Source organism: Vigna radiata, chromosome 8 (genome assembly GCF_000741045.1).
Source record: "Vigna radiata var. radiata cultivar VC1973A chromosome 8, Vradiata_ver6, whole genome shotgun sequence".
NCBI classification, from domain to species: domain Eukaryota; kingdom Viridiplantae; phylum Streptophyta; class Magnoliopsida; order Fabales; family Fabaceae; genus Vigna; species Vigna radiata.
Window position 1 is genome coordinate 43,014,373 of NC_028358.1, and position 27,735 is coordinate 43,042,107.

General features: G+C 32.5%; 2 protein-coding genes and 1 long non-coding RNA gene across 13 annotated transcripts; all 3 read right to left on the reverse strand.

Annotated features, from left to right (window-relative positions):
- Positions 1–5,572: 5,572 nt before the first annotated feature.
- On the reverse strand, positions 5,573–6,383 carry LOC106771557. Its single transcript, XR_001376474.2, has 2 exons — positions 6,106–6,383; positions 5,573–5,973 (listed from the first exon to the last, which is right to left on the reverse strand). It is a non-coding gene; the product is annotated as an uncharacterized LOC106771557 (long non-coding RNA).
- An 8,325-nt stretch (positions 6,384–14,708) lies between these two features.
- Positions 14,709–18,080, reverse strand: LOC106770702 (zinc finger CCCH domain-containing protein 15). Of its 2 annotated transcripts, none has more exons than XM_022785729.1 (3): positions 17,917–18,080; positions 16,806–17,581; positions 14,709–15,527 (listed from the first exon to the last, which is right to left on the reverse strand). In XM_022785729.1, the coding sequence occupies exons 1-3, from the start codon at positions 18,047–18,049 to the stop codon at positions 15,201–15,203; spliced, it is 1,236 nt and encodes a 411-aa protein (XP_022641450.1). In that variant the 5' UTR covers positions 18,050–18,080; the 3' UTR covers positions 14,709–15,200. The 2 variants fall into 2 exon arrangements, with proteins under 2 accessions (XP_022641450.1, XP_014511984.1); XM_014656498.2 differs by having other exon boundaries at positions 14,709–15,530.
- Positions 18,081–20,015: 1,935 nt separating this feature from the next.
- On the reverse strand, positions 20,016–26,877 carry LOC106772454 (putative zinc finger protein At1g68190). Of its 10 annotated transcripts, none has more exons than XM_014658867.2 (7): positions 26,335–26,877; positions 25,448–25,909; positions 25,233–25,339; positions 23,346–23,708; positions 21,741–21,968; positions 20,753–20,975; positions 20,016–20,426 (listed from the first exon to the last, which is right to left on the reverse strand). In XM_014658867.2, exons 2-7 carry the CDS (start codon positions 25,719–25,721, stop codon positions 20,377–20,379), a joined length of 1,245 nt encoding a protein of 414 aa, XP_014514353.1. In that variant the 5' UTR covers positions 25,722–25,909; positions 26,335–26,877; the 3' UTR covers positions 20,016–20,376. The 10 variants fall into 10 exon arrangements, 9 of the variants coding, with proteins under 9 accessions (XP_014514353.1, XP_014514352.1, XP_014514350.1 ...); XM_014658866.2 differs by having other exon boundaries at positions 25,233–25,909; positions 26,335–26,514; positions 26,760–26,876; XM_014658864.2 differs by adding an exon at positions 26,003–26,045 and having other exon boundaries at positions 25,233–25,909; positions 26,659–26,876.
- Between the last annotated feature and the right edge of the window lie 858 nt (positions 26,878–27,735).

Here is a 27,735-nt window from a genome sequence, read left to right on the forward strand (position 1 = left end):
TTAAGTTTAGAAAAAACATACTCAAAAAATGGATGTCTTAAAACAAGAAAACACTAAACTAAAAAAAAAAGGTGGAGGTTGAAAATTAAAAAGTAAAAATACTTCTCAAAACGCTATCTCGGTACATAATACTTAACGATATTATTTTGAGTTTCTATATGATTGGTTTATTTTTTTATTTTAACATTTAATCTTAAATGAAATTATTAGATTTTAGAAATTATTTTTCAATGTCCAAGTTCATGATATTGTAAATGAGATGGCAAAATCAAACAACCGTATTACGTGACACTAAAATAAAATAAATAAAATTCAATTGAAGTTATAAAAATTTTAAATACTCAATAAAATATTTTTTTAATATAAACTCAATTAAGAAATATTCAAATATATAAAGAACTTCAAATTTAATTATTTTATTTTCACTTTTTCTAATAAAAACATGTAAGTAATAACGATCCAAAATAACAACTGTATTATCTAAATTGACGACAAATCAAATAATAATAAAATAATTAAAAGTTAAAAATATTTTAAATATCTAATCTGATAAGTAATTTTAAACAGAAGTTTAATAAAAAAATATGCATTTATAATGTACTTATAACTTAATTAAAGCTATAATAAGAATAGCTTCTTTTGTAAGTTAAGTAAAGAGGTTTGTTACTCTCTCAATGAAAAATAAAATATAAACTTATTTTACATGTTTATTTGTGTATGGCTGTATTTGACTTTCTGATATCTTAATACATAATTAAAAATAAAAATATTATTTGCATAAAAATAAAAATAAAAAAGTGTTGAAAAATGAAATATTATTTGCATAAAAATATTAGATATTCATATTTTAATTACCATATGAGTATATTTTTGTTGAAAAGACTTTTGTTAAATTAATAAAAATTATTGGTATAAATATTAAAAACTCTCTAATGATAGGATTACTATGTTTCTAATTATATTTTATATTAAGCATTTTGTTGAGAAAATATCATAATAAATAAAAAAAGTACATAAAATAAAATTCGGGATTAAATATATTTTTATTTTTTTAATTTTAGTAAAAATTGAAATTAATTTTTAAAAATTTTAGTCTAGTTTAATTTTTTTTAATTTAAAAAATGTGTGAATTTAGTTTTTTAACTAATTTTATTAAATTTATTTAATATTACAAATTCAATTTAGAATAAAATTTGAATTATCTTATTCGATATATTTCTTCTTCAATACTAATTAACACTCGTTTAAAGTTTAAAATTCTAAAATTTACACTTTAAGATCACACTTATAATGATTTACTCTAATAAAATATGTTAATAGACCAAAGCATAAACATAAACTAATAAAAAAAAGATATATTTAGGTAAAAATTGATTTAAAATGAGATGTTATATTGAGAAGAGAAAAGTATTTTTAACAATATTTTTTTCATAATTTTTTCATTGGAGAGTAAGAAAAGATAAAAAAGTGAAAATTGTTGCAGAAAGATGGTAAGGGATGCGTGTTTATGGTGTGTCCGAATAATTGTGTACAAAGAGCGGCGCGTGAGGCCTCGAGAGTGTGTCTCGGCCAACAGTGGTGGGTCCCTTTTCATTCCTTTCTATGTTTTTTACGCATTGGATCCCGCATGCGCAAAACCACACCATTTTATTTTTTATTTTTTTATTTTTAACTTTTCTAATTAATGCTTAATGGTTTTATTAGTAATTAATTATCATGTGACCATGCATATGCATTCACGTTAATCCATAACTCAGCTCTTCTTTTCTCAACTCTTTCATTACACTTTCAACATTATTTTCTTTTCCTTTTTATCTCTCATTTTCCAACCTAAGTCAATGCTAAATCTTCTAAGTAGATTTCTGTTTTTCATATGTTTGTTTATTTTAACTTAAACGAATCTTGTTTACTTATTAAATGAATAATTATTCCACAAACATATTTTAAGACTTAGTATCGTAGAAAAAAATGAATTTATATACACAAATTAATCGAGGTAACAAATTACTTTGAATTTAATGACGAGAATATTATTTTCTAAATTTGAATTTAGTTTGTTAAATTAATATTTTAAATACAAATTATGTTTTAAATATAAGTATACTCAAGTAGCATCTCACGTCCACACTTAGTTGAATAAAGTTTTTAATTTTTATATTTATATGCGAAATTGAAAGTATATGTGCTTTTAACTTTAGTATTCAAATTTTAAAAATTAATGAATATAATCATTTAAATTTAAAGACGTAACCTTTTTTAATATTAAATAATGTTATTGGTTATTATTTGATTAAACGTATAAATAATGTGAGTATCAAACTATTTAATATATTCGAAAAAAGTTAATACAATTGGATTAAAAGAATTATTTATCTTTAAATTTAAGATAAGAATGTATTAAAGTTTTGGAGATAAATTTTATTTTCATATCTAAATTTTACATATTTAACATTTTTTAAATGTGAAAGGGATTTCTTTTCCATTTCAAATACTGTTTTTAGTCATAATATGTGATTGGTTCTTCCGACAAGTTTGGTACCATTGCTCAAAAATAATAAATGGAAAGATGAAAGTGATTTGGGTTTTAGAGAATCTCTTAGTTTTTATATGGAGTTTTAATTCCAATTCTTTCTTAGAAGTTGAGGAAATTACAGTAAAGAAAGTAAACTTTGAAATTTCAAATACCTAAGTTCCCAATTGAATTTTGTTTTGAATTTATGTGGATGAATCGCGTTGAGATTTTTGTAAGATGTGAATTTTGAGAATATTTCATTTTAAAACTGTGAATTTAGACTAAAGTTTGCTTGGATTTTTTTTTTTGAAGATTAATATTAAAAAACTTTAAAAAAAGTGATTTTTTTTTTTAAAAATAACACTTGAAGAAAGGTAATCAATAAATATTGCTTTGAGAGAACTAATCCCACGATTGGTTTTATAATTTGTTTTCTAAGATTGAACTTGAACACAAATTTTGTGGTTTAACATTATCATCTCGTTCGGTAATGATATATAAACAACATTTTTTGACAATATTTGAACATCATCATACGTATCATTGTGTGATTGGTCCAAATAACACAATGACATCACCATGAACCAATAACACAATGACACGTATGATAATGTTCAAATATTGTCAAAAAAATGTTATCTCCTCGTTATTATTGTTTTCGTGATAAATTTGATATATATCTAAATGTTAATTTATCTTTCCCTAAATATTTTAAGAAATTGTGATTAGAAGCATGTTTTTATTTTTTATTTTCATTATATATAAATAAAATCATATCTTTAACCATAATTTCTTAAAGGAAATTATATATATATAATTCCATGCGTTACAAGATAAACAAGAAATGAAAATTATATATAAGTACAAATGTGAGACAAAAATATATAAATAAAATCTGTTTTTATACACGTAAAAAAACAATTGGATTTATGCTTCCAAGCATGATTGTAACAAAAAAAAAATTGAAACATATTTTCAATCACCATTTCAGTTTTGAATATTCACTAGTTTGAAAAAGGAGTTGTTTGAAACACCATTTACAAACTTTTTTTTTTTTTTTTTCATTTGCCCATGTATTATCTTAATGAACTTGTAGTAAAAAAAAATAACGTGACGTGCCTTGTCTTTGAAAAGAACATCCGTGTTACTTTGCAGGAAATTATATATTTTGAAACAGGAAAAGTAGAAAACTAACATTTAAAATTTAGGAACAATCAAATTACAGAAAGAAATATATCTAACTTGTAAGAAAAATAGCAACAAATTAGGTAAGTGAGAATTAACGGTGGTGGTGATCGTAGGGAGAGAAAGATTCAGTGGGTGGCATGGAAAAGGAGAAAGGTACGTTAGGAGTAAGGAGTTTGATGAGTGTTCTTGATTTTGCTCTTCTTTGTTCAACTGCTGTAATACGTGCTTCAGTGAAATTTGTTTAATGTACTCAGATCCAGACTACTGGCTGTTTAATTGGTTCGTATAATTTGTTTAACAAGAACTTGAACCAAACTTATCTAGATCTAAAAAATTTAAATCGGTAAAAAGTTTTCAGTTCTGACGACTTGCAAGTAATGAATACAATATGGGAAAGTAGATTAAAAATAAGAGATAAAAATTTGATGAGAAAATAGAGGGAGGGATAAGATTACCAGATGAGATAAGTTGAGAGATCTGAGATGAATAAGCAGCTGCAGAAAGACGAGGAAGAGGGAAAAATAGAGGAAAACAGCGGTATGGGAGGTGTAGGGAAGAAACACCATATTTTGCTTTGCTTTGATTAGGGATGGATTTAACAATAGCATAGCATAAGCTTTACTTCCCAATCCCCCCATACCCATGTCTTCCTCCAATTTTGTCTCCCTTTTCTTCTCTTTCTCTCTCTCTGTTTCACAGGGAAGAGGAAGAAGGCCTTTCCATCTCAATGGATTGTGTCAAATTAAATTTAAAAATGATGCAAGAAAGAAATATTGTGTAAGGTTACAAGAGCCTTTTCAGTCATAATCATAATAATAAGAAAAAAAAAATGGAAAAGAAAAGAGGAATCAAAATTGTGAGCATGATGAAAATCGTGACATAGAATATGGACAAAAGTTGTCGGCAGAGGATATTTTAATAGAATATTTTTGCGTAGTGGATCGGACCCTCTCAGGCCTCTCCACTACTTTTTATTATCATTTATCATTTTTTCAACGTAGCCAGTAATAAATATAGTACTCGGTTTTCTTTTATCGCCGTATGCATATAATATTTAAAATTAAAAAAGAAATTGGTCTCTTTTTCAATATAAAATTTTAATATTTTATTTTAACACTAAAATTTTATATTTAGAATCTATAATTTCAATTGAGTTTCCATTTTACTTATTTTTGTTTTCAAACCGTTAAGTTCTAGACCTGACACGGCCACTTAAGATATCATGGAAAATCATTTAATTAATGAAAAGAGAAATAAATGTGAACAAAGCTCTAGATTTTTAAATTAATTAAAAAGTGTCTATTTTAAAAAAAAAGTAGAATTATGGAATGAATAAAATAAATATATTAAAATTATATTTTAAATAAGATTTAGTGATAAGCGATATAAGTTAATCAATATAACTTTGTTATCATTTGTGTAAGCATTTAAGGCATGCGGAAAATAGTTTTTTTTTTTTTTAATGTAAATAAAAGCATTTTGAGCATCATCACGTTCATGTTTACCACCGAGAATTTCCCACATTCACACTGGCAACTTTTTTTACCGTAAATAGAGGCAATTTTTAGTTCCTTTTATAATTTATTTTCTAAACTAATAATGAGTGTAAACAAACAAGTATATATATATATATATATATATATATATATAGTGTATTTAAAAGGTTATTTAATCATCTCATAATAATATGTATTTGTAAAACTATTAACTGTAAAGAATATTTACAAAAAAAAGTTGAAAGATATATTTTCCAAGAATGCTCACGATGAAGATTTGTATGACTTTCTCTTATTAACAGTAAATATTATAAGATTTTCTCATATACTTTCACCTTAAATAGAATCCATTTTTAGTCCTTGAATACAGAATACATATATGTAACGATGAATTTTCATTTGAACATTTTCTTTTGCTGAATTATATTTTTAACCTTCATTTAATGTTAACTAAATACACAATTGAAAATGGAAACAAATTATACCTACAATATTTTATGATGAAATATTTCATTAATTTATTCACCTCCCCTTCTTCCCAAGTCAAACAAACGGTTGATGATAGTCCCTCTTTCTCATGTTTGTTATTTTGTGCCTGAACAGAGTACTCTGGTGCGAAGATCAGATGTAGGAGAAATTTTGCTCTACATTTTTGTATGATAATATTTCCTTACTACATCTTAAAGATAGTGTAATGTAAGAAACTCATGTGAATCGGCTGTTCTTCACAGAGATGGTGAGTTGACGCTGCACATGAACTAATATTTTGCGAAATTGCTTTTGATATAATACGAATTCCAAAAATAACAGAGCATAAATATAGAAATCAGGATCTTTAGAAAATATGAAGATTAGAACAGATTAGAGTGAAAAATGAAGATATAGATAGAGAAATAGATGAATACATACCTAGTGTAACTGAAATGGAAGGGAAGTAAAAGAGGAAGGAGAGAAAGTAGGAAGCATTAGGAATGGGAGGCTCAGGCAAGAGGAAAAGAAGAGAGAGAGAGAATAGTCTGATTTCTCTTACCTAACCACCCATTACCAAACCCTTCCTGGCTGATGTCTCTCTTTCCTTTCTGCCTCGTCTTTTCCAGAGGAAACCTATATTTTCCTTCAGACCAATTTCCCAACCCACCCTAATAATATACGAAGCCTTACCACCCTCGCCACGCTCACCCCGCCTTAAATCAATCATTCAACTGCCATTATTTTGAAACTGAAGGACTGTTATTATTTAATTTGGTAAGATTTTTATTATAACTATATTTTTAATTTTATATCATTATATTATTAAAGTAAAACGCATTGATGTAATGTCACGTGACTCACTGAATGGCCGAGTCTGCAAAATGCCCACTTTAACTTGACTTTACCCAATTCGCGGTAATACGACAGAACACGCATCAATCTCGATGCCATGCTTGCCTTGCCGTGTTCACTCGTCTGATACCATTTTCAAGGGATCTTTTTCTTTCTTTCTTTTATAAATATATATAATAAAAGCATCACTAAATTAGGTTCTAGCTGTCTCTGTCACGATGCTTCAATTAGGTTTTATACTCCCACGGAAATGATATTTTCACACATATACATTTTTATATTTATTTAATAGTATTTATTATTATTATTTTTTCTTTTAAAAATATGAAATTTATTTTTTTATTTTTATAATATATATCAAATACATGTAAATATATGTTATCCTATTATTATAAATAATTTTGTCTTTGCAGCCAGTAAATTCTCTTGACAAGGTCTTCAATTTAAAAATAATAATATTGTGCATTGAACATGTAAAATGCTCTACAGTATATTACCCATTTCATATAAATTTATGTCCAGATATATTACATATAATCAGATGCTAGATCAGGAATTTGTAATATTTTTATACTTGGAGATTTTTTATTTTTAAAACTTTGTCAAGTACGTAATACCACTTATAGCACTCATCATGTTGATTCATATTTTTTTCTATAAAATTTGTTTTATATTGAATTACGCAAACTCTAACTCAAGTTGTTAATATTGTTGTTCCAAGACTCATTTAGAGTATTTACGCTTTTGTAAATAATATTAAAGTACGTTAATTTAAGCTTATGTTACTTTTATCCATAATTTAAATATTGAATGATTTATATACTATGTTATAAGAACCATTTATAAAAAATTCACTTTTTATACCACTTTCGAGAACGATCCAAAAAAATTGTTAAAGAGAAAGATAATTTATACATGAACCATACTTTTTATATTACTTTTGTAATAAAAAAAATACATTTTATATCTGTTAGAACAATAAGAAAATGATATTTTTTATACTTATTAAGGCTTTAATCAATATAAAAAAACATTTTTTATATTATTTAACGCTCTAATATAGAAGGAAAATGATATATAGACAACAAACTTTGACAACATTTAGACAGACGACGCGTGTCTAAATGTGATTGGTCCACGTGAAATATGAATTTTAAATTCGACTGCAGACGTGGCATGCAGAGAAGGGATCAGATTTGAATCTGAAAATATTTTTTTCATCTTCGCGCATTCAACCCATTTGAGAGTTAGAGAGAGAGGGAGAAGCAAAACGCATTCGAGAACCCAGCCGACATCGTCACAGTGACGATCTCGTTCAAACCGGCCTCCACTGTCGTCGGATTGCCGCCGCCGTAGACCCACCGTCCTCCGTTGTCTTCCCTCCACGCAGCTATCCAGAATCGCGTTCGAGCTGGCTTCGAAGAAGGCAAAACCTAGACGTCAGAGGTGCGCCGTCGTCTTCTCTCCTCCAAGTCACCGTGCTGTCGCCGTTAAGCCATCATTCGAAGGCAACATCTTGTCGTCGTCCCAACTGCCTAGTGTTGTCGGATTGTCGTCGGAGTGTCGCCGGAGTACCTTTCTAAAAGGTATTTTCTTCCTTTTAACAATGATTTGCATGAGTATCTTCTTTCATTGAGTTGTTTTCTAGCACTGTTGTTGTATGGTTAGAAGCAAAGTCTATAGTAGAAAAACACCCATTACCCTGTTCTTCTCTTTTTCTTTAATTTAAGGAAAATAGGTCCTTCGAATCCAGCCAAAAATGTAATCCACTATCTCTAAGCAAAACACTCTGTTGAAGATTTCGGTTTATACGGGCTATAAAGCAATATTTAAAACTATAAAGCAATATTTAAAACTATTTTAGTAACTGGAAACATTGAAATCAATAAAACATCTTGACAATTCATACCCACTTTGAGATCAAATGGTTTCNAAACGGAAACAAATACGTGTGCAAAATATGAAATTAAAGTTAAAAACAAATATAAAAACTAAAATAAATAAAATATCTACTTATAGAAATTAAATTACTAATGAACTAAACTACTAATTAAGTCTATCTTAAATCATCTCAACTAAGTCTACATATTTCTTCTCACAAATCTTCTTTTTCCTAATTGTTTTTGTGTTATCACTCTCTTGAATCTTCAAACTGCAGTCATGTAGACTAATTTAGATATATTAAAAAATTAAAAAATTAAACTCTGCCCAAATCCCTTATTAAAAGCAACTGTTCTAATGAATATAACAAAACAAATAATCAAACAAACAAATTTACCATTCATCTTTGTAATAATGTCAGTAACCTTTCTCTGACTCACACGCTATCACTCTCCAAAAGGTGAAAGCACATTCATGGAGCCCAATTTAAGATATTTCAAGGTCTTCCGTTTACTCTTCCTTGCTTCAACTTCATTGATTTTCCTCTCACTTGGGGCTTCTGCTGCCAGTCCCAAGCTCAACACTGAAGAGAGTAAACCTCATTCCCCTACTCATTGCTGATTTCACACTTTTTGTCCTTGTTTTAGAACATTTGTTTACAATAATCCTTGGTTCCATGTTTTTTGGAGCACATACTTTCCAAATCAGGCGTACACAAAAAATGTTGTTTTCTTTGCTGGATTTGAAGGACCTATTTTCCTTAAATTAAAGAAAAAGAGAAGAACAGGGTAATGGGTGTTTTTCTACTATAGACTTTGCTTCTAACCATACAACAACAGTGCTAGAAAACAACTCAATGAAAGAAGATACTCATGCCTTCGAATGACAGCTCAACGACGGCGGTACGGTGACTTGGAGGAGAGAAGACGACGGCGCACCTCCGACGTCTAGGTTTTGCCTTCTTCGAAGGCGTGTGCTTTGTCCTCACTCGCACACTTTCCGAGAAAACTTCCCGGAAGGTCACCCATCCCAGAATTACTCCAGGCTAAGCACGCTTAACCATGGAGTTCTTAAGGGTTAGGCTACCGAAAAGTAAATACATTTTGGTGATATGGGTAGCCAAATCAATTCATTTAAGATATCCTTCAACTGTATAGTCCCATACCTATACAGTCTCCAGATCCCTCTCATTCCGGTGTATGATCGATTCGTCCATGTGCCCCTTCCACTCGAAGCCTGCCAGGAGCCGCTCCTTGTTTGTGCCCCCTGCACCATGCCTCTTGCACCGACGATCACTCCCCGCTCTCGTCAGTGCCCGGGTGTCAGTCTAACCCATAAGAACTCCATGGTTAAGCGTGCTTAGCCTGGAGTAATTCTGGGATGGGTGACCTTCCGGGAAGCTTTCCCGGAAAGTGTGCGAGTGAGGACAAAGCACACTGGAAAGTCTCGTGGTGATTTGTGGGGGCAGTCAATAGTCCCTGTAAGTTGCCGGGGCGTTACAAATGGTATCAGAGCCTAGCCTCTCCCAGTACGGTGTGGTTCGAGGACGAACCAGACGGAAACTGGTGGGCATGTGACACCCGGGCACTGACGAGGGCGGGGAGTGATCGCCGATGCAAGAGGCATGGTGCAGGGGGCACGGACAAGGAGCGGCTCCTGGCAGGCTTCGAGTGGAAGGGGCACATGGACGAATCGAACATACACCGGAATGAGAGGGATCTGGAGACTGTATAGGTATGACTATACAGTTGAAAGATAGCTTAAAGGAATTGATTTGGCTACCTATATCACCAAAAATGCATTTACTTTTCGATAGCCTAACCCTTAAGAACTCCATGGTTAAGTGTGCTTAGCCTGGAGTAATTCTGGGATGGGTGACCTTCCGGGAAGCTTTCCCGGAAAGTGTGCGAGTGAGGACAAAGCACACTGGAAAGTCTCGTGGTGATTTGTGGGGGCAGTCAACAGTCCTTGTAAGTTGCCGGGGCGTTACAGATGGCGGGTCTACGGCGGCGGCAATCCGACGACAGTGGAGGCCGGTTCGAACGAGATCGTCACTGTGACGGTGTCAGCTGGGTTCTCGAACGCGTTTCGCTTCTCCCTCTCTCTCTCAAACTCTCAAATGTGTTGAATGCACGAAGATGAAAAAAATATTTTCAGATTCAAATCTGATCCCTTCTCTGCATGCCACGTCTGCAGTCGAATTTAAAATTCATATTTCACGTGGACCAATCACATTTAAACACGCGTCCTCTGTCTAAATATTGTCAAAGTTTGTTGTCTATATATCATTTTCCAACATAGAATGACATACTTTTTATACTGATTCTTAAACTTTGTCTAAAACATCTTATTTAAGTTATCGAAATCTATAAAATGAACAATTTGAGTTAACTTTTATTGATAATACTTAAGATGTTTATTGTTTGAAATTTTCAAATTTCATAACTTAATAACGTTTAGGAATATGATTTTTTGCACGTGTCTCAATAGTAAAACAAGTGAGTATTAATTGAAACTTACTTATAACGACGACAAAACTCAAAACACCACGAGCAACGAGGTAATTTGAGGGTGATGAAAGAGCACAACCCACCGCACAACGAAAGCTCCAATGCGCATAAGGAGTGTCACCCACTACACCGCAACACCTCTCCAACCCTAAGCACTAGTGACGCACTGCAACACCACCAACAACGGGGGAAGGAGGGAATGCACGACAACTTCACTACTGATAAAACAAAGACCACTAACCATGGGAATATGTCCACAACAACGAAGAATGACAACCAAAGACGAACGGGACAAACAAAGAAGAAAACAAGAACGAGAGAAAGAAATGAATAAGAAGAAACGTAAAGAAAGCTCACAGATTCCGCAAAAGTGAAGCGTGAAAGGAGGACAAATATGAATATTAAACATTTTATACTAATTATAATGACTAATCGACATAGATAGTATTCTCTAATATTATACTTTTATCACCACATCACTTTCTATATTAGTTTTAAGTTTAGTTGGTACTGAAAAAGACTTTTTGTACTAGTAAAAAAAGTATTTACAATGTATTGCAATTATGCTATACTACCACTTTCTATACCGTTTCTTGATGAAATCGGTATAAAAAGACTTTACAATTTATTATAAGTATATATGTTGAAAGTTTTACATTGACTAAATATAAGATCAAATTATAATATATAAGTGAAGGTGCAAACTCTACCTTACAAGCTGATTTTGTGGTGTTAAATTAGTCTTAAAATTTACTTCTTAACATAATATCAGAGTCTATCTCAAGTTATATTACTTTTTATACCTTATGAATTTTAAGCAATAAAAATTGTTATTATAAATAGTATATTTTTATAGTAATAATATTTATAATTAAGAAACAACTATAACCATAATCACATTTGTAAAGGAGAGGAACATTTCAATAAATTTCTTGGTGGTATAAATCGAATCACGTTGTTTAAAGGTTTCATGATATCACACAAGTAGTTGAGAAAAAGTGAAAAACAAAAGGATGATGATGTATATCGTTCATCGACTTCGTGTTATTTCAACTTTACAGCATACTTGTTCCTAGAAAACAAAAGTGTCAACAATTTGAAGAAACATATTTGGAAAAGCTAATATTTAAAATAATTTTATTTCTTTACGCATTTATTGTTTAAAAGTTATGAATAAGAAGTATTTAAATGTTATTTTTAAACATTCAACCTTATTGAACAAATCAATAAAATGGTGGTACAACTATTTCTTTTGCTTGAAAAAGATGTCCGCATTCCGCGTAATCGGCTTATGCCTGTTTTGCATAGTTTTTATTTCGTATTAGTTTGGATGGATTCATCTCCAAATTTGAATTAATTTTTAAAGTCTTTTTATTATTATTTAGGCTTAATACCGCTTTTGGTCCCTAATTTGGGAAGGTTTGTTCAATATGGTCCTACATTTTTTTTTTCATAACAATTGATTCCACTTTTTGAAAAAACTTTTCAATTGAGTCCTTTTTATTCATAGTGGTTCCATATTTAAGTTTAAATTGTTTATTATAGTTCTTATTGTATACGATGATGACATGATTTTTAACATAATATTATGTCAGGACTGTTAAAATAACATTTGGATAGGTAAATGCATAAAAGAACTTATTGACGTCATAACCAGGTTAAAAAATTGATGTCGTAACAAAAAATGAATCAATTGAACAGTTTTTTCAAAAAATGAAATTAATTGTTACTAAAAAAACAAAGGTAGGACGATATTGAACAAAACCTCTCAAACTAGGGACCAAAAGCGGTATTAAGCCTATTATTTAATGAATATATTCTTTCGCCTTATTCTTTCTTCAAGTCTCGTGTCATATTATTAAATCTTCCAATTTCTTTTTAGTGAACTCCTTTGTCAGGTTCAGAACATTTTCTTCAATACAAACTCTAATATTATATTAAAAATGTATATATAAATTCAAAAACCGTTTAACTTGGCCACTTCGAATAAGCATCTTCACACCTCATTTATTATTTAAATATTAATTAACAAGAAATTATCATTTCTAACTATGCAAAGGTTTACGTTTTTAACATTCCGTAAATTTTAAACATGTTTTCATATTTTATAATATTGGAATCGATTAAACTAAAAATATCACTCAGGTATACTTAATCTTATTATTTTGAAAAGTAATTAATCTTATTTTTTTGAAAAGTAATAGCTGATTTTGTGAACTTCTAACAATTTTTTCAAATAGTTTTTAAAATAGATACTTTGTTTTGAAAACTCAGCAGAACTGACAGACAGTTATTTCTTCAATTCTTACAGATAAATCTTACGATAAATTTGCAGACATCAAAATAACTATAGCTGTCAGTGTCTGTTAATTTTTTTATTTAATTCGTTTTAAATAATAGTTAAGACAAAACCAGTACATATAGACAAATAGATTTACAAATAAACCAAGATTCAGCTAGATCCAATTAATTAGCTTCTCTCTAAAAACGTACATCGCTCATGTATCATAAAGAACAGATGCATATGCTAGAAATAGCTCATATAATCTGTTAAACCTCAAACAAGAAGAACAAAAAACAAAGGAAGGTAAATCTGTGATAGTAATTATAGCAGAGTAACATAGATGCGAAGAAAGAAAAAGTAAGAAGATAGAGAAAACAAGGTTCTTAAAAGCACAGATCTATGGTATAAAGAGGAGATCTGAAAGGAAAAAAAGAGCTTACCATAGATATGTAAGAGGAGAGTGGAAAGAGAGAAAGGAGAGGAAATCATAGGAATGGGTGGAATCGGCAAAAACAGTGAGAGATATGGATTCTCTTATGCTTTACCAACCCACCCATCTCCCATCACTTCATCAACCTCTTCTCCCTTTCCCTTTCTCTCTCTGCAATATGAAACGCCAGGTTGTTGGGTTAGGTTAGGTTAACCACATCTAAATATATATTGATGTCTGTAGGGAGAAGATGATAGGAATAAGTGTTGTGAAATGTTGATGCTTAACAGAGGGAGATGGGTTTTATCATTACTCACACCAACCCCACCACACAACTACGCTATGTCTTTATCTTATCACCACCTACACGAATCTTTTCTCCCGTTCAACTTTCGATTATCTCTCTACGCCACTCATCAAAACTCAATCAAATATTTCAACCGTTTGATTATGAATGCACGGCCACATATCGTGTACTCGACTGCACACCACCACGTGCTCCATCAATCCATGTTTTTCGAACATAAATTAATGTAACAAAATAAAAGAACACTAATAAGAGTGTTTATTTTGTCGTTTTAAAAGCCAGTGATATCAAATTGATACTTTTTTTTTTTTTTATAATTGGGCATATATAATAAATAAGAGATTTCTGGACAAAGTTGGATCCCTGTAAAAGAATTTATCTTACAAGAGTATATATATAAAACTGCGCACGCCGACAAGTGGTTGGCAAAATAAAATGGTTGAAGTTTTATCTCTAATGAAAAGTGAATGACATGAATTTCCTTAAAATGTTTATTTATGGATTTTTGAAGGAACTAAGCTACCAACGTCCAGGTATGTGAGATCAGTGGTACGCCGAAGAAACGTGGTAGAATGTCCTAGCTTAATTACACACATTTTGTTCAAGGGAGAAGGCTGAAGTGAATGTGAGCATATTACTATACTTGGGCCAAGGCCTAACGAATCTTGGGCTAAAACAATAAAACGACAATCTTGGCCAAGACAAAGATTACTACCAAATTTATTTTAAGACCTGATTTTGTAACCTAAGGAAAGAGGGATTTACTTGATGAGGAAAGCGAAGGGAAATAAAATATATTATATGCTCGTACTAAAAGAAAAAATAGTACAGGCAGCTAAGAAATAGACTACAGTAGAAATATATTACAACCGAGATGAGAAATTGCTTTCTTTGCAAAGTATCAATTGGTATAATTGCAAAAGTACCAAAAAAAGCAAAAAAAAAAAGAAAAGAAAAGTAGTATCATTACAAAAAATACTGTCTATTGGTTGGTTGGATCGGGATCATCTGACGTATTATGAATGTAACTCTCAAAAATCAAAATGTGACGGGAGAAAAAAAAAATGAAAGGCACCACGACTACTGACCACATTCTCCCCAACAATCCTGCTCTAGATATTGGCAAACCTCCTATTTTTGTATTTTACCCTTACTTTTCCAATTCATTAGAAAAGCAATATTATTGTTTAGGTGGGAGTTGTCCATGTTTGTAATTACACAATGAAGAATATTATGTACCATTTACGTGTACTCCAGCAGACGGACTCTTTATCTTTCCAGCTTCATTGTTCTCGGCTTAGGCTGTGATACGACAGCTTTCTCTTGTTCAGTGAGTGCATGGCGGAAATGGCATCTATGGCCATATGGGCACACGACCCCCGCAAGGACCATCCTGCAGACCTCAGTTTTGTAGCGTGGGTGGCGGATGACTGGGCGAAGCTCCCCAATACCGTGAGCAAATTGGCAGTGGTCTCCGTATGGGCATGTTCCGGTTTCCTGCCACTTATTACACAGCTCAGTTTTGAACATCCCTTGGTTGTACACTACCATTTCCAGAGGCTCTTCCTCTTTCTGCCCTCCCCGAACATACACCTTCTGCTGTACCATTCCATGGCAACATATGCAAAAATTTCAACAACAAGCAAATAGCATAAATTACAATAATAATAAACAAATAAACTCCTTCCTATTTTTATGCTACCAACAATCAATTGTAGTTAAGTCAGATTCGTAATTTTTTCATCCATAAACATTGAATATATTTAAGATTTTATAACAATTCATATATACTGTGCTAAACCAATTAAGCTGACTTTGTGTCATCCTCTAAGTAAGATGAACTATACTCTCTTAATTTAAATGTCATCGTCTAAACGAGCATAAGTGTATAATAAGAGAGGAAAGAATATAATGTGGATTCATACAAAAATTAATTAAAGTTTGTTAGATATGGTTATCTATGTCATGTCCAATTATGCATTTATGTGCACGATCCACAAACTAGATATATTCCACACACTAATTACATTAATTACTAAAATGACTTCTTTATGTTTTTCGCTGGCAATAAAAATTTCCATAATAAATAAAATATATTTGCATCAGCTCTACTCTACCAATTAAAAATGGTAATGTCATCTAACACTAAATAGAAATTTTTGTTAGTGGCTATCAAGACGATGAACATAACAAACCACTAGCAGCTAGCAGCAGAATGACAGATCTAACTTGACTATCATAAATCTTTTCAAATCTAGACATGAAAGAACAATATTTAGTGGACGTGTGTTGTATGGCTAACAGTCTTGGCAATTTCTCTATATTTCAAAATTCATAGAGGTTGAAAAACAATTATTTGACCCCTATACAATACCAAAACTGTATGGCTCCTTATCAAAATTAATCTTACTTAACTGGGACATGATACCCACGCAAGAAAAGGAAACAACGGAAAAAGCTAGAGCCCCACCTAACGACCCTAAAGCCCAGGTTATGCTAGCCACCACCCACCAAACAGGTTACAACTGTCACAGCAAGGCTCGGGCTACTTCTTTATGCCTTAGAGCAACTTGAGCTAATGGGTCCTGCGAACCCGATTGCTAACTAGAGTTGCACACTTCCAAAACAAGCACACGCAAATGAAAACAACAACCACAAACTACTCCATTCGTTGCAGCTACCACCAGGTAATGACATAGACAAGCAATGCTTTACTTCTTTTGAAAGGAAAATAATTAGCAACTAACAAGCACGTCAAGTACGGTAAATAACGATAAACGCAATAATCACATATCAAGACAAATAATAATAATAATAATAACAAAAACTCAAAAAGCCCAAGCATATATAGATAGTTAGTACGTGTGTCCTTACAACGGCTTCAGGTGGAGTTGCGGTGGCGCGTGGGCGAGTGGCACTTTTATTGCGAGTTGCACTATTATTGGTGGTAACAGCAGCAGTCTGAGCCATCTTCAAGTAGCCATTGGACCTCACAGATATGCTCTTAGGGAGCGAGAATCTCTCAACCTCCACCACGTTATTCTCCATCACGCTCGTCGGACTCTCGTCCGACGCTTCCTGCAAGTCCTTGTTATTATTATTATTCAAAATATTGTTGTGATTATGATTATTGTTGTTATTCCAATCGGCATAATTCTCTTTGCCTTCCCCAATGTGGAGGCTACGGAAGCCATGCAAGACGTCGAACAGCGTCGGTTGAGTCTGGCCGGAGGATCCACTGCCGGCGGCGGCGTACTGACTCTCCAGCGAAGCCTGGATGACGAGGTGCAGCTGCTTCTGCAGCTCCTTGTTTGCTGCCCGGAGCTGACCGTTCTCCTGCCTCAGAGCATCCACCTCTTTGGAAGTCTCCACCAGGCGATTCAGGCACATGCTTTGACGGTTCACCATGTCCTGGTGCTTCTGAATCACGCACGAGTCATACTGAGTTGTTGAGTCGGAGTACGGGTACAGCGAAACGCCGCCTCCGTTGCTGCAGTTCGCGGAGAGCGAAGGAAGGTTATCGTTCGACAGAGCTGAGTACAGTGAACCGTAGCCTCCGTTTGACGGCAATTGACCAGAGACGGCAGCGGGGCCGAATCCGCCGTTGGAGGAGGGAGAGCAAGCGTCCTTATTAAGCATTTTTCTCGATTCTGCAAAATCAGACAAAGATAGTTACAACTAAAAAGAATTGCGGAATCGCAACGCGATGACCGATCATTAACTGAATTGTTTCATCGGGCATCACTTAACTAATATTTGTACTCAGATCATAATATTTTGATAACCGATTCATTAAAGAATCACAGTGCGCGATCGAAGAAAACGTCGAACTAAGTTGTATTCAAGAAATATCGATGAAATGATCGATAAGTCGACCATGCAAATTACTTAATGTATAATGAAGTTAATTGATAGAGGAATTAACATTGAATTAAAGAAGATGCTGTTGATTGAATAAACAGAGAATTTCTTGAAAATCACTGACCTCGCTGTTGGCTTGAGCTTCTGTCGAGGACTGAAGAGATTTTAGAAAGAGAAAGCGATTTGAGAGAGAGAGAGAGAAGTGGCAGAAGAGATTTTATAGTAGTAATGGTTGAGGCGAGTGTGTTTGGTGCCATGGAAAGAAAGAAAGAAACCGTCTCTGACACACTTCCTAACAGAACGCTCTTTCGGAGCTTATTCAACTTTTATGCCTTTCCCTAATTACCCCTACTCAATTCGTAAGATCTGCTACATCCCTTTAGGATTTTTTTGGTATTTTAAATTGGTGTGTTTCTTAAAACTAAATTTCGTGCTTAAGCATTGCCCATTCATATACTTTCTCTTTTACTCTTATTGATAACTTCAAATTTAATTATATACAATTTAAAAATTAATATTCAGAGAAGTTATATAAAAATATTCTAAAGAAGCTTCATTTTAATTTTAATTTTTTTCTTAAGAAATAGTTATGCAATATTTTATAAAGGATAGTCATAGTTTAACATCTATTATATTTTATACTACCATTTAATAACTATAAATATTATTATTTTATTTAAAAAATTTGTTTTATATTTGTTAAATATGATATATTTATTATTAACAGAGGTTTTAAAGTAGAAATAAGAGAAAAAAAAGGGGGTTTTATAAACTACAAAATCTGCTCTCAATTATTGGTATATGCATTGTTGTGTATTCATTTATATTAACTAATATCTGTGTTTAGTGTCAATAATTATTACTTAATGCAGAAACTATTGTGCGGAGGTTACTAAACCATTGTATATGTCAAATAGCGTAATAAACATTCTCATGTTAATATGAAATGTTTTAATTTTTTGTATTATGAACAATAACAGGTAAGAAATTGAGATCCATATAAATTGGTAGATGGGGGTCCACGTTGTATGATTTATTGTTGGTTTTGAAGATAGACATAAATAGAAAAAATAAATTTTGGTTCTAACAGAAAGATAATAAGAGGAGAAGACAGTTTAGAGGGCGTATTCAAGGTGCAGTTGCGGTTAGGGCAGCATTTGATTATATAATGCTTGAATTTGAAGTTAGTTTGAAGGAGGGTACTGGCTGGTGGTCTAGGCTTTGGTTTCCCATTTTCAAGTCATGAAGTGGATTAAGACAGGTTGACATTTATTTAGAAAAGAAAAGAAAAGAAATCATGGTCTTTCTATTTGGAATTGGAGTGTGAGAGGTTAGAGGGATTGCTTCTTTATCACATTTACAACAACCTCTTCCTCTAATCGCTACTCCATCAAAATCTCCTATCAAAATGTTTGTTGAATAAAATAACACTTATTCAAAATTCTCACGTTAATTTCTTTCTCCATGCCCAATACATAGACTCTTTCCCACGTGTCATGGTTGTTAAGTTAGCCACACAATTCTTCTCAGATATTGTTTTTTCATAAAACAAACAATGTTCAGATTATCTTTCCCTTTCATTACAGCTTTCGTCACACTGCTAAAACCTCAATTACTTGTTCTTAAGTTTTATCAAGGTCCAAAGACCAAATCACAAATGTCCCTTTCTCTACTACTCTCAATGCATAGAGCTGCCACTGAAAATGGCTGCTTCTTAATCCTTAACTTTGATTCAATTGAAACATAACTGTTTAGTATAGGTAGATTATTCTGTAATAGGGCTTAAGAGTTCAAACGTCAAGAAAAAAATGCAAAGGGGTTGACTAAACTTAGCTATCAAGAGAAACAAAAACAAGTCCCTAGATCTGCAGGTACAGCAACAAACATATCATTTATCAATAACCAAAAAGACCTTGCTATCCGGCAGTATTTATGCATGTAGATTACACACCCTCCAAACAAATCCCCGGGCTCTTTTATTTTATCAATATAATCAAGAGAAATAATAACAACAAACTTGGTCAGACACTCTTTTATACAGTTTTCTTTTTTTCATTAGATGAAATTTATTGATAATCACATATTTAGACGAGTCTAACACGAAATTTAGTAAATCTCTCTTAGTTTTATATTTTTCGACAAATTTTAACCAGTAAAGGACTGTATATTGCAAAGAATGAATTCTTAGTAGTTGTTTGTATTATTACTTGGAGATTTGCAATACCTGTCTGTAGAGTTTTTTCCCGCTGTATATAATGTCCATGGTATTGAGTGTATGTTATACAACACCATCTAGGAATTGAGTTGTCAAGATATTAGACTTCTAACAGGGAGGAAACTCAAATTTGGGAAGAATTTGTTCGTATTTACATACACATAGATTAACAATATATTTCTGAATAAGCAGTACATATCATGATGGCTTTTACAATATATTATGAACAGAAAAAATGTAAGTGAGTCAATTTATCAAGTGAACAAATGCTTCATGATGAGGAACAATCTGGAAGAGAGAGAGATATCTACGGCAAGAATATGCAAAAGTCAAAACTTTCTGTCATAGCAATGCCTTTCACTCTCTTTCTTACATTAGCTCCAGGTTTCCTGGATAGAAGTCGAAATTGCTTCTCATGCCTGGAAGCAGAAAGAATATAAATATGATAAAAATTGATAAAATACAAATATCAACTTAATAATATTTCCAGGGATAAAATGCATTATTGCTGGTAATAGAACAATGTGGTACCAAAAACAAATTCGAATGTCAAAATTCACAATACTGAGATAAAGAACTAACAGGTACGCGATAACTAAATGGCATGCTAAAATGACTCAACTAAACATAGGCTAAAGTGAGACACTTAGCACTCAGAACTCACAATTGAGACCTTTTCTCTTTATACTGCATATGACATTTCCTTTAGGCTCCACATGTGCAATCTTCAATTCAATTTAACTACCTGAATAAGCCTTCCCTTCACTGTAGGGAGAAAGGATACTGTCCTCATGTGTGAAACTGCTTTCCAGACTGATTCCCAAAACAGATAAGGGTATAGTTGAATCAAATGGTTGAGTTGCATGAGTAGGATCAATGCTTTTTGGACAGTACTGGACGAGAGGGTTCATATCCTTGTTCTCATGATCAGATTGGAAGAGATTAATGGATGCAGAAGCCGAAGAATCCTTTCATGACAGGAAAAAAAAAATAGTACAATTAATAGGTATATTATTTTGGAGACCGGGTATCTCGTTGATGTTACCTTGACTTCGTATACCTTAGCTTGATCAACTATTCATGAATACATTATCAGATGATTTTGATGAAGATCAACTGGAATTAACCGTAAACTACAAAATGACTTTTCTATTCTAAAGCTTACTATAAAAACATGGGGGCTTCAAAACATGTGCACCATATATAACACAATTATGGACCTAAATCATTGCATCACATGGGTGGATACAGCAGTCCTCCAATTCTTCTTCTATGGTATTTCTTTGAACTGTTATGGTTATAAATAGCTTCAGAAATACAATGGTTGCGGAAACTTATATTAACAGTTTTACTGTATCTATGGTACCGTTGCAACTGTATTTGTGTTTGAATGCTTTCCAAAAAATATGTGTGGTATAAGCAAAACTATGAATCAGAAAAAATTTAAACTTTGAAAGTTTCACATCTTCCGTTTTGATGCAAGAAGTGATAAGTCACTGAAAGGAAATTGTTGAAGTGCACTGTTCTGCATAAAATTATTACTCTGCATTAATATTGCCCTTGTCCTTTAAAATTAGCCTTGCAAAAATAAACTTCTGTTCACATTCTGCTCAAGTTTGTATAAATATTATGATGCTCTTCTCTCTAATCGTTATAGTCTGATGTAGCCCTACGACTATCAACACACTAAGAAGGAATGAAAATATGTTGACTTATAAAGAAGAAATTCAGACCTCCATTGCACTTAGATTGTCAATATCTGACTTGCCGACTGACTTATCCTTCTCTAAAGAAGAGCAAGAGACATCTTGATCATCAAACAATATTCTAATTGGATCCTGATCTCCTCCAAATAATTCATCAAAGTTCTGGAAAGTTAAGTCAACATCAGGGATGTTAAAATCATCTAGACGAACAAGTTCTTCACATATACCGAGGTCTTGAATATTTTGGGACCATAGCTGCAACGTTGACAAAAAGAAATTTTCATTTTGACAAGTATAAAGTTGACCAAATGTTTGATACTGAACAATCAATATAATGTCAACCAAATTTAAATGAATCAAATGCGAGAGCAGTCACAAACACACAGCAAAACAAGTGTCTTCCCACGCTACTATATATCTGACATTCAACTCTTCTTTCTTGTCACTGACAGATTGGGAGGAAGGTCTAAGATTAAAAAGCCAGCATGCTATGTTTGAAACAAAATTTCCAAACTTTCTATGATAAGGATTTAAGTTTAGAAACCCTATCAAGAGCATGTTTAATTTGGCATTTTTTCAACCAAACTCCTGTTCAAGACATTCAAAAGCTGGCTGAAATTTGTTTGTATGATTTTCAATTTTTTTCAGCTTGAACCCAATTTTTCTTTAAACTAGGATAGGCCTGGAAGACACAAGTTAAGCCTTTGCATAGGAGGACCTTCACTGTTAGGAAAATCTTGGAATGATGTTAATCTTATATTATGAAACCAATACCCGTTTCAGTAATTATATATGAAAATCACTCCTTTTCTTAGCATAATATACTCCTGTTTTGTTTCTAGCATTATATGCTTTTCTCATGTACGGTTTTTGTTGGTCCAGTTTGTCCTTTCAGCTTTTCATTCGGTTTGTCCTTGCTGGCTACACAGCATCATTATAAAGCTTTTTATTAATATGTTGTAATAAAGGAAAAGGAGAAATGTATAACAATTATAACTGTTGGAAGCTTATTGCAGTATGGGGAAATTGTATTTCAAATTAGATTAAATTATGATTTGTAATGTAGCAGAAAATGTGAAATGTTGTTTATAATCAGGATTGAGGGAATATCCGTAATATCAGAAGTTAGGATTTAGTTGAATGAGAATTGGGATATCTTATCCCTAGCTAGATTGTGGTTTTCTTTTCCAATGTAGACAAGATATACCTGAGTTTTAAGCTCGCGTTGCTTGTCTGGTGAGATTTAGTGCCCTTTGAGTTACCTATACAAGGCATAATATCTGTCTCCTTGATGATAGCTTACCTTTAATAATTTAACATAAAAAATATGGAATTTTTCAATTGTTTTTATGTTTATTCCTCGGTTCTATGTCCCCATTCTTCATCATATGCTAAATATATTATCCAATGATGTACAAAACCTAGTGTTTTCTTTCAAACTGCAATGGAAAAAAGTTGTGATTTGTCTGAAACATTTTTTGCATATTTGTGTGTACATGTTCATATTTTCATGTAACCAAAGGGATGCATCCCACCAAAGCAAGGTGCAAAATAGGAGAAGTTAGCACTTCATATTTTCATATTAAAAACAGAGGTTAAAACCAGTGCTCTTCAAACAGATAATTCTCTGACCTGATTACTTCGAAGAGGACTTTTGCAGGTCCAGAACAATTCTCCATGCAAGGGAAGATCGATAATTGAAGATGAAGATAAATTATCAAGTTGAGAAAAAGTAGAAGGCAAAGTTTCTGTGCTCGGCTCCACGATAGGACGGTCTTTTTCCAGAACATTAGTAGCCAAATCCTGGGAATTTTGTGCTTGACCATTGATTTTTTCGTCCAATTTCTTAAGAGTGTTATATAATGAAGGTGATGATTTTTTTTCTTTTAGCCTACTGATCTTCGCAGAATAATCAATCTCCTCATTTTGTTGGAGCCATTTTAGATCAATAATCTGCTGCACAATAGTTTGACGCTCTTGATGATTGTGCAATATCTGCAAGACAATATTAAAAATTGAGATACATCACATTTTAACTTGTATCAAAAGCGGAAAAGATATGAGTTGCATTTATACATATGATAGAAGCTGTTCCTTTTGCCAATTAATTACACCTGTAAATCCAAATTATGTTATTTGTTGTCTTGATTTGCTGAATTGGAACTAGAAAAAAATTACAATTTAAGTAAATACTTATAAGGGTAGATTTTAAATTACACCTTCCCGTAATTGTTGTGTGCTGACCAAGTGGTTGTCATAAAATAAGAAAGGAAGATTAGCAACTACAAGAGATTTTACAAGGTGAGGAACACCAATCTGGCCAAAACATGTTGCAAATTCCAAAATTTGAGAATGCACAAACCATTCTTGTATTTGCTCAAGATTTAATAAACTGGTAGTTTCTATCATTTATCCAATACAAGAGTAACCATCAAATCAATTTCCAAAATAAAAATTATTATTTTACTCCCTGGACTTGTTTTAATTTCAATGTAAGTCATTTTGGTTTCTGATTGTAAGTGTGTATCAATCAATTCAGCCTCTCACTCTATTATTATTATTATTATTATTATTATTAAATTTAAGGTTTTAAGAATAAAAACTAAACTAAAAGTGGATCCATTTCTCAGAAAATAAAAAACTATCAATTCTCATTGCAGAGAATCTGTTCTCACCACCAACACTTCACACAAAGCACAACTCCAGCACCACAAAACCACCAACGACAGCCTCACGAAACCACCAGGACAACTACACCATCAGTTACATGCAGAACCTTATTTCAAAAATACACAAAGGTACTTCAGTAAAATCACAGTGAATCTCCTCAAATCTCTTCACCTATGCAAGAATTCATTCTCCATCCTAACCTGCAAATCCACTCCCTCTAATCCCTGCAAATCTCCTAAAGCAAACACGATACTCATTCACCTTTCCATCCGTAAACCGTAAATCTACCAAAGCAAACACACCATAAATTTCAAGAACCGAATTGATGGATAGTTGTTAAATTAAATAGCTAACTTGACAAGTTTTGTTAAATTCAGGGATTAAATTATTAATTTTACAATCTAAAAGATCAAATTAACTGTGGGAACCAATTTGATAGACTAAATTAACTGACATCTTTTTTTATAAAACCAGGACTAGATTAACCATTACTTTATAACTTTCGGAACTAAAGTATCGAGTACTCCTATTATTGCATCCATTTAAAGTAAATTGAAAGCAATGACAGTGTACATCCTGTTCTACTCTTAACTCGTTATAATGACTCCTCTAATTCTCACAAGGTATGGAAAATAAACTCGTAAACTTTAATATACATGTATATACGTGCTTTTAAAGTCAATCACTTCAGAGGTCCCAAATGGTTTATAGTTTATAATACAGCCATCTTATATCATAAAGCTAAATTTTATATCATAAGGGCTTTAGCTATTAAAGTAATTCTCAAATGAGTAAAATCTAAAACTTTCATCATTACAATAAATGAGATATTAAAACTATCTTGCATACCTGACCTTGTTGACTGGTCGATCCCTCATCAAGTTTGGCCCCAGCTAGCAATGAAGGGACCCCAGTTTGAATGTCAGGCTTTCCTGAGACTTGTGCTACATTCAATTCTGCAGAAACACAAGAAACTGAATCATACTGATCCTGACTAGCACAGTTTTCAATCTCATTCAATTCAAACCCCCAGAGTGCTGCAAAGTCTTTAGCAGAAGGGCAACCTATGAAACTTCTGATAGCTCGTTTCTGGTGTGATAAAGAAACATTGTGCAATTTTTTATCACAGTCTCGACAGATTAACATTTTGTGGTTCAAACATACAACATAAGCAGCATGATGTCCACATGAGTTACACACAAGGTTCCGGAGGTGCCGGCCGGACAAAGCATTTGCCAAATGCACCTTCGCATCACAGGATAGACAAAGATATGCCGAATCAGCTTTACAGTAAACAAGTGGCCTCAGGGCCGTGCAGAACTCACAAACCTTCTCCATTTCCTTAATCTTCAATTCCAATAATGAAAAAAGGTTCTGAGATTACAAAACCTCATACTGTATAGACAGCAATTTAAATAAAGAAGATCCAGATATCAGCTCAGGTGGTCCATGCAGGGTTGCAGAGTCCTTTTATGCAAAAGCCAATCTCGTCTTACATCAGTTGTTACGTTGTGAAGGTTTACAAGCTGTAAAAAAAATCGCACAGGGTCGATAAAATTTAAAGCTTAAGAAGAAAAAAAGGCAATTGCAGAATAGCTTCACATGAAACGCAGTTATACCTGTGAAACCATAAGAAACTCTATTAAGAATGATAAAACAGTCCTTTGACAAAATACAAATGGAAATTAGTTTATTTTCAATAAACTAGAAAATATTAAAAAATGAAAAAAGAATGTCAACTATTCAGAAATCATGATAGATACAAATAATCCGAAATCATAATAAATATAACATTTAAAGTGATTTCTATAAAAAACAAAAATGACAAATGCACTATATGTAACAATTCATAACTGAATAATGGTGAACACTGAAAGTGGATATACGATATACTATTTACACAATATACTATTATGGAAAGAAAAAAGCGATTCAAATTTCCATGTCTTACCTGTTGGAACAAATTGATTAGAAATCCAAAAGAATTATTTCAAAAATCCAGAATTTACCCACACGACTAATAACTTCAGAACTTGTAATGGCATGAAGGTTGAATCATAAAAAGACCCAGATCAGAGGGCACTAAGTAATCATAGCTCACCACTCTGTCCTCTCAAAAGAGTAGCAAAAACTAAAGCAGAAACGAATGAAGATAAGAAAACCACCAGAAACAAACAAAAACAAGGCGAATTAAATTAAATATAATTTTCGTGATGAAAAGCAGGCAGGAAAAAAGTAAAGAAAGTAAAAAGCAGGGAAAAGAGTGTTTGGAAACCAGTGAGTGGAAGCAACGATGAACAAGAAATCCGAGAGAAGCATGGAGGGTTGACTTTTGAGAAGGACTTGGAAAAGTGAAAAGGAAGTAAGAGATTCTACCTACGACTGTTTCCCAATAAAATAAAGTGGAAGAGAGCAAAGAGAAAGCAGCGAAAAGTGGTATTCTTGCTGTGCAGTGAAGAAGAAGAAAGAGAAGGAAGCATGAATCATGCGTTGTTGCAGGCTTTACCCAATTGAGGGAGGTGACGTGTACAATGGAGAGATGGAACTTTCCAGCATGGAAGAGCAATGTGGTGAAGTGGGGTCCATCAGGACGTTATCCAATGTATAGTGCATGTGAATGTGGTGGTTACGTAATCCCAATGGTTAGCCGCGTTGGGCCAATCCAAACTCGTATAATGGGATGAGCCGGGCCGGATCAGCACCCCGGGCCCACCCCTCGTGTCTCACGCTGGGTCACGCAGCTTTTCACTCCATTTACATCACAACGAACAAAAGTACTGTACTCTGTAACTCTTTTTAATCTATTTAATCATTTTTTTTTATATATTACATCATTTTTTATGTATTTATTTTTCAAAAAGTAAAATTATATTATTCTCTGTAATGATTATTACAAGTGGCTGAAGCTATTTATTACCACAAATGAGAAGATATGTAGAAAAATAAATAAAAAATAGCATCGAATTGCGTTGTAGGTGATATTGACAGTGCATACAATAAATGTTGTTTGGATTGACGTGAAAAGTAGTGTAGGTGGTTTTTTAACTATATCAGAAAATATATTTCAATAAATATAAATTTTTTACATTTATTTATTTTATTTTTTTATCTTTTATCTTTTAAAAATTGTAAACATTTTCTATTGTATAATTATTTTATTTTTATATTATATATTAAATGAATATAAAAATATGTTATCATGTCAACTTATAATTGATTTCAGATAACACGGTTAATAATAAAAGCCCTCATCTACTTTTTTATTCTAGAACAAAAAATAAAGAAAAGAGAAAAGGTTTAATTAGTGTGAATTTTATATTACTAATCAAATGCTAAGGCTTAAATAATCTTT

What these genes read in the sequence shown, in the direction of transcription:
- LOC106772454 (XM_014658865.2), bottom strand. Translation starts at nt 25,721, where the DNA reads ATGGAGAAGGTTTGTGAGTTCTGCACGGCCCTGAGGCCACTTGTTTAC. An exon ending in CGACCAGTCAACAAGGTCAG is followed by an intron (nt 23,709 to 25,232) that starts GTATGCAAGATA and finishes ATTGTCTTGCAG; the next exon opens with ATATTGCACAATCATCAAGA. An exon ending in GTCCTCTTCGAAGTAATCAG is followed by an intron (nt 21,969 to 23,345) that starts GTCAGAGAATTA and finishes TCAACGTTGCAG; the next exon opens with CTATGGTCCCAAAATATTCA.
- LOC106770702 (XM_014656498.2), bottom strand. Translation starts at nt 18,049, where the DNA reads ATGGCACCAAACACACTCGCCTCAACCATTACTACTATAAAATCTCTT. An exon ending in AAGCTCAAGCCAACAGCGAG is followed by an intron (nt 17,582 to 17,916) that starts GTCAGTGATTTT and finishes CTGATTTTGCAG; the next exon opens with AATCGAGAAAAATGCTTAAT. An exon ending in CAACTCCACCTGAAGCCGTT is followed by an intron (nt 15,531 to 16,805) that starts GTAAGGACACAC and finishes GGAATGGTACAG; the next exon opens with CAGAAGGTGTATGTTCGGGG.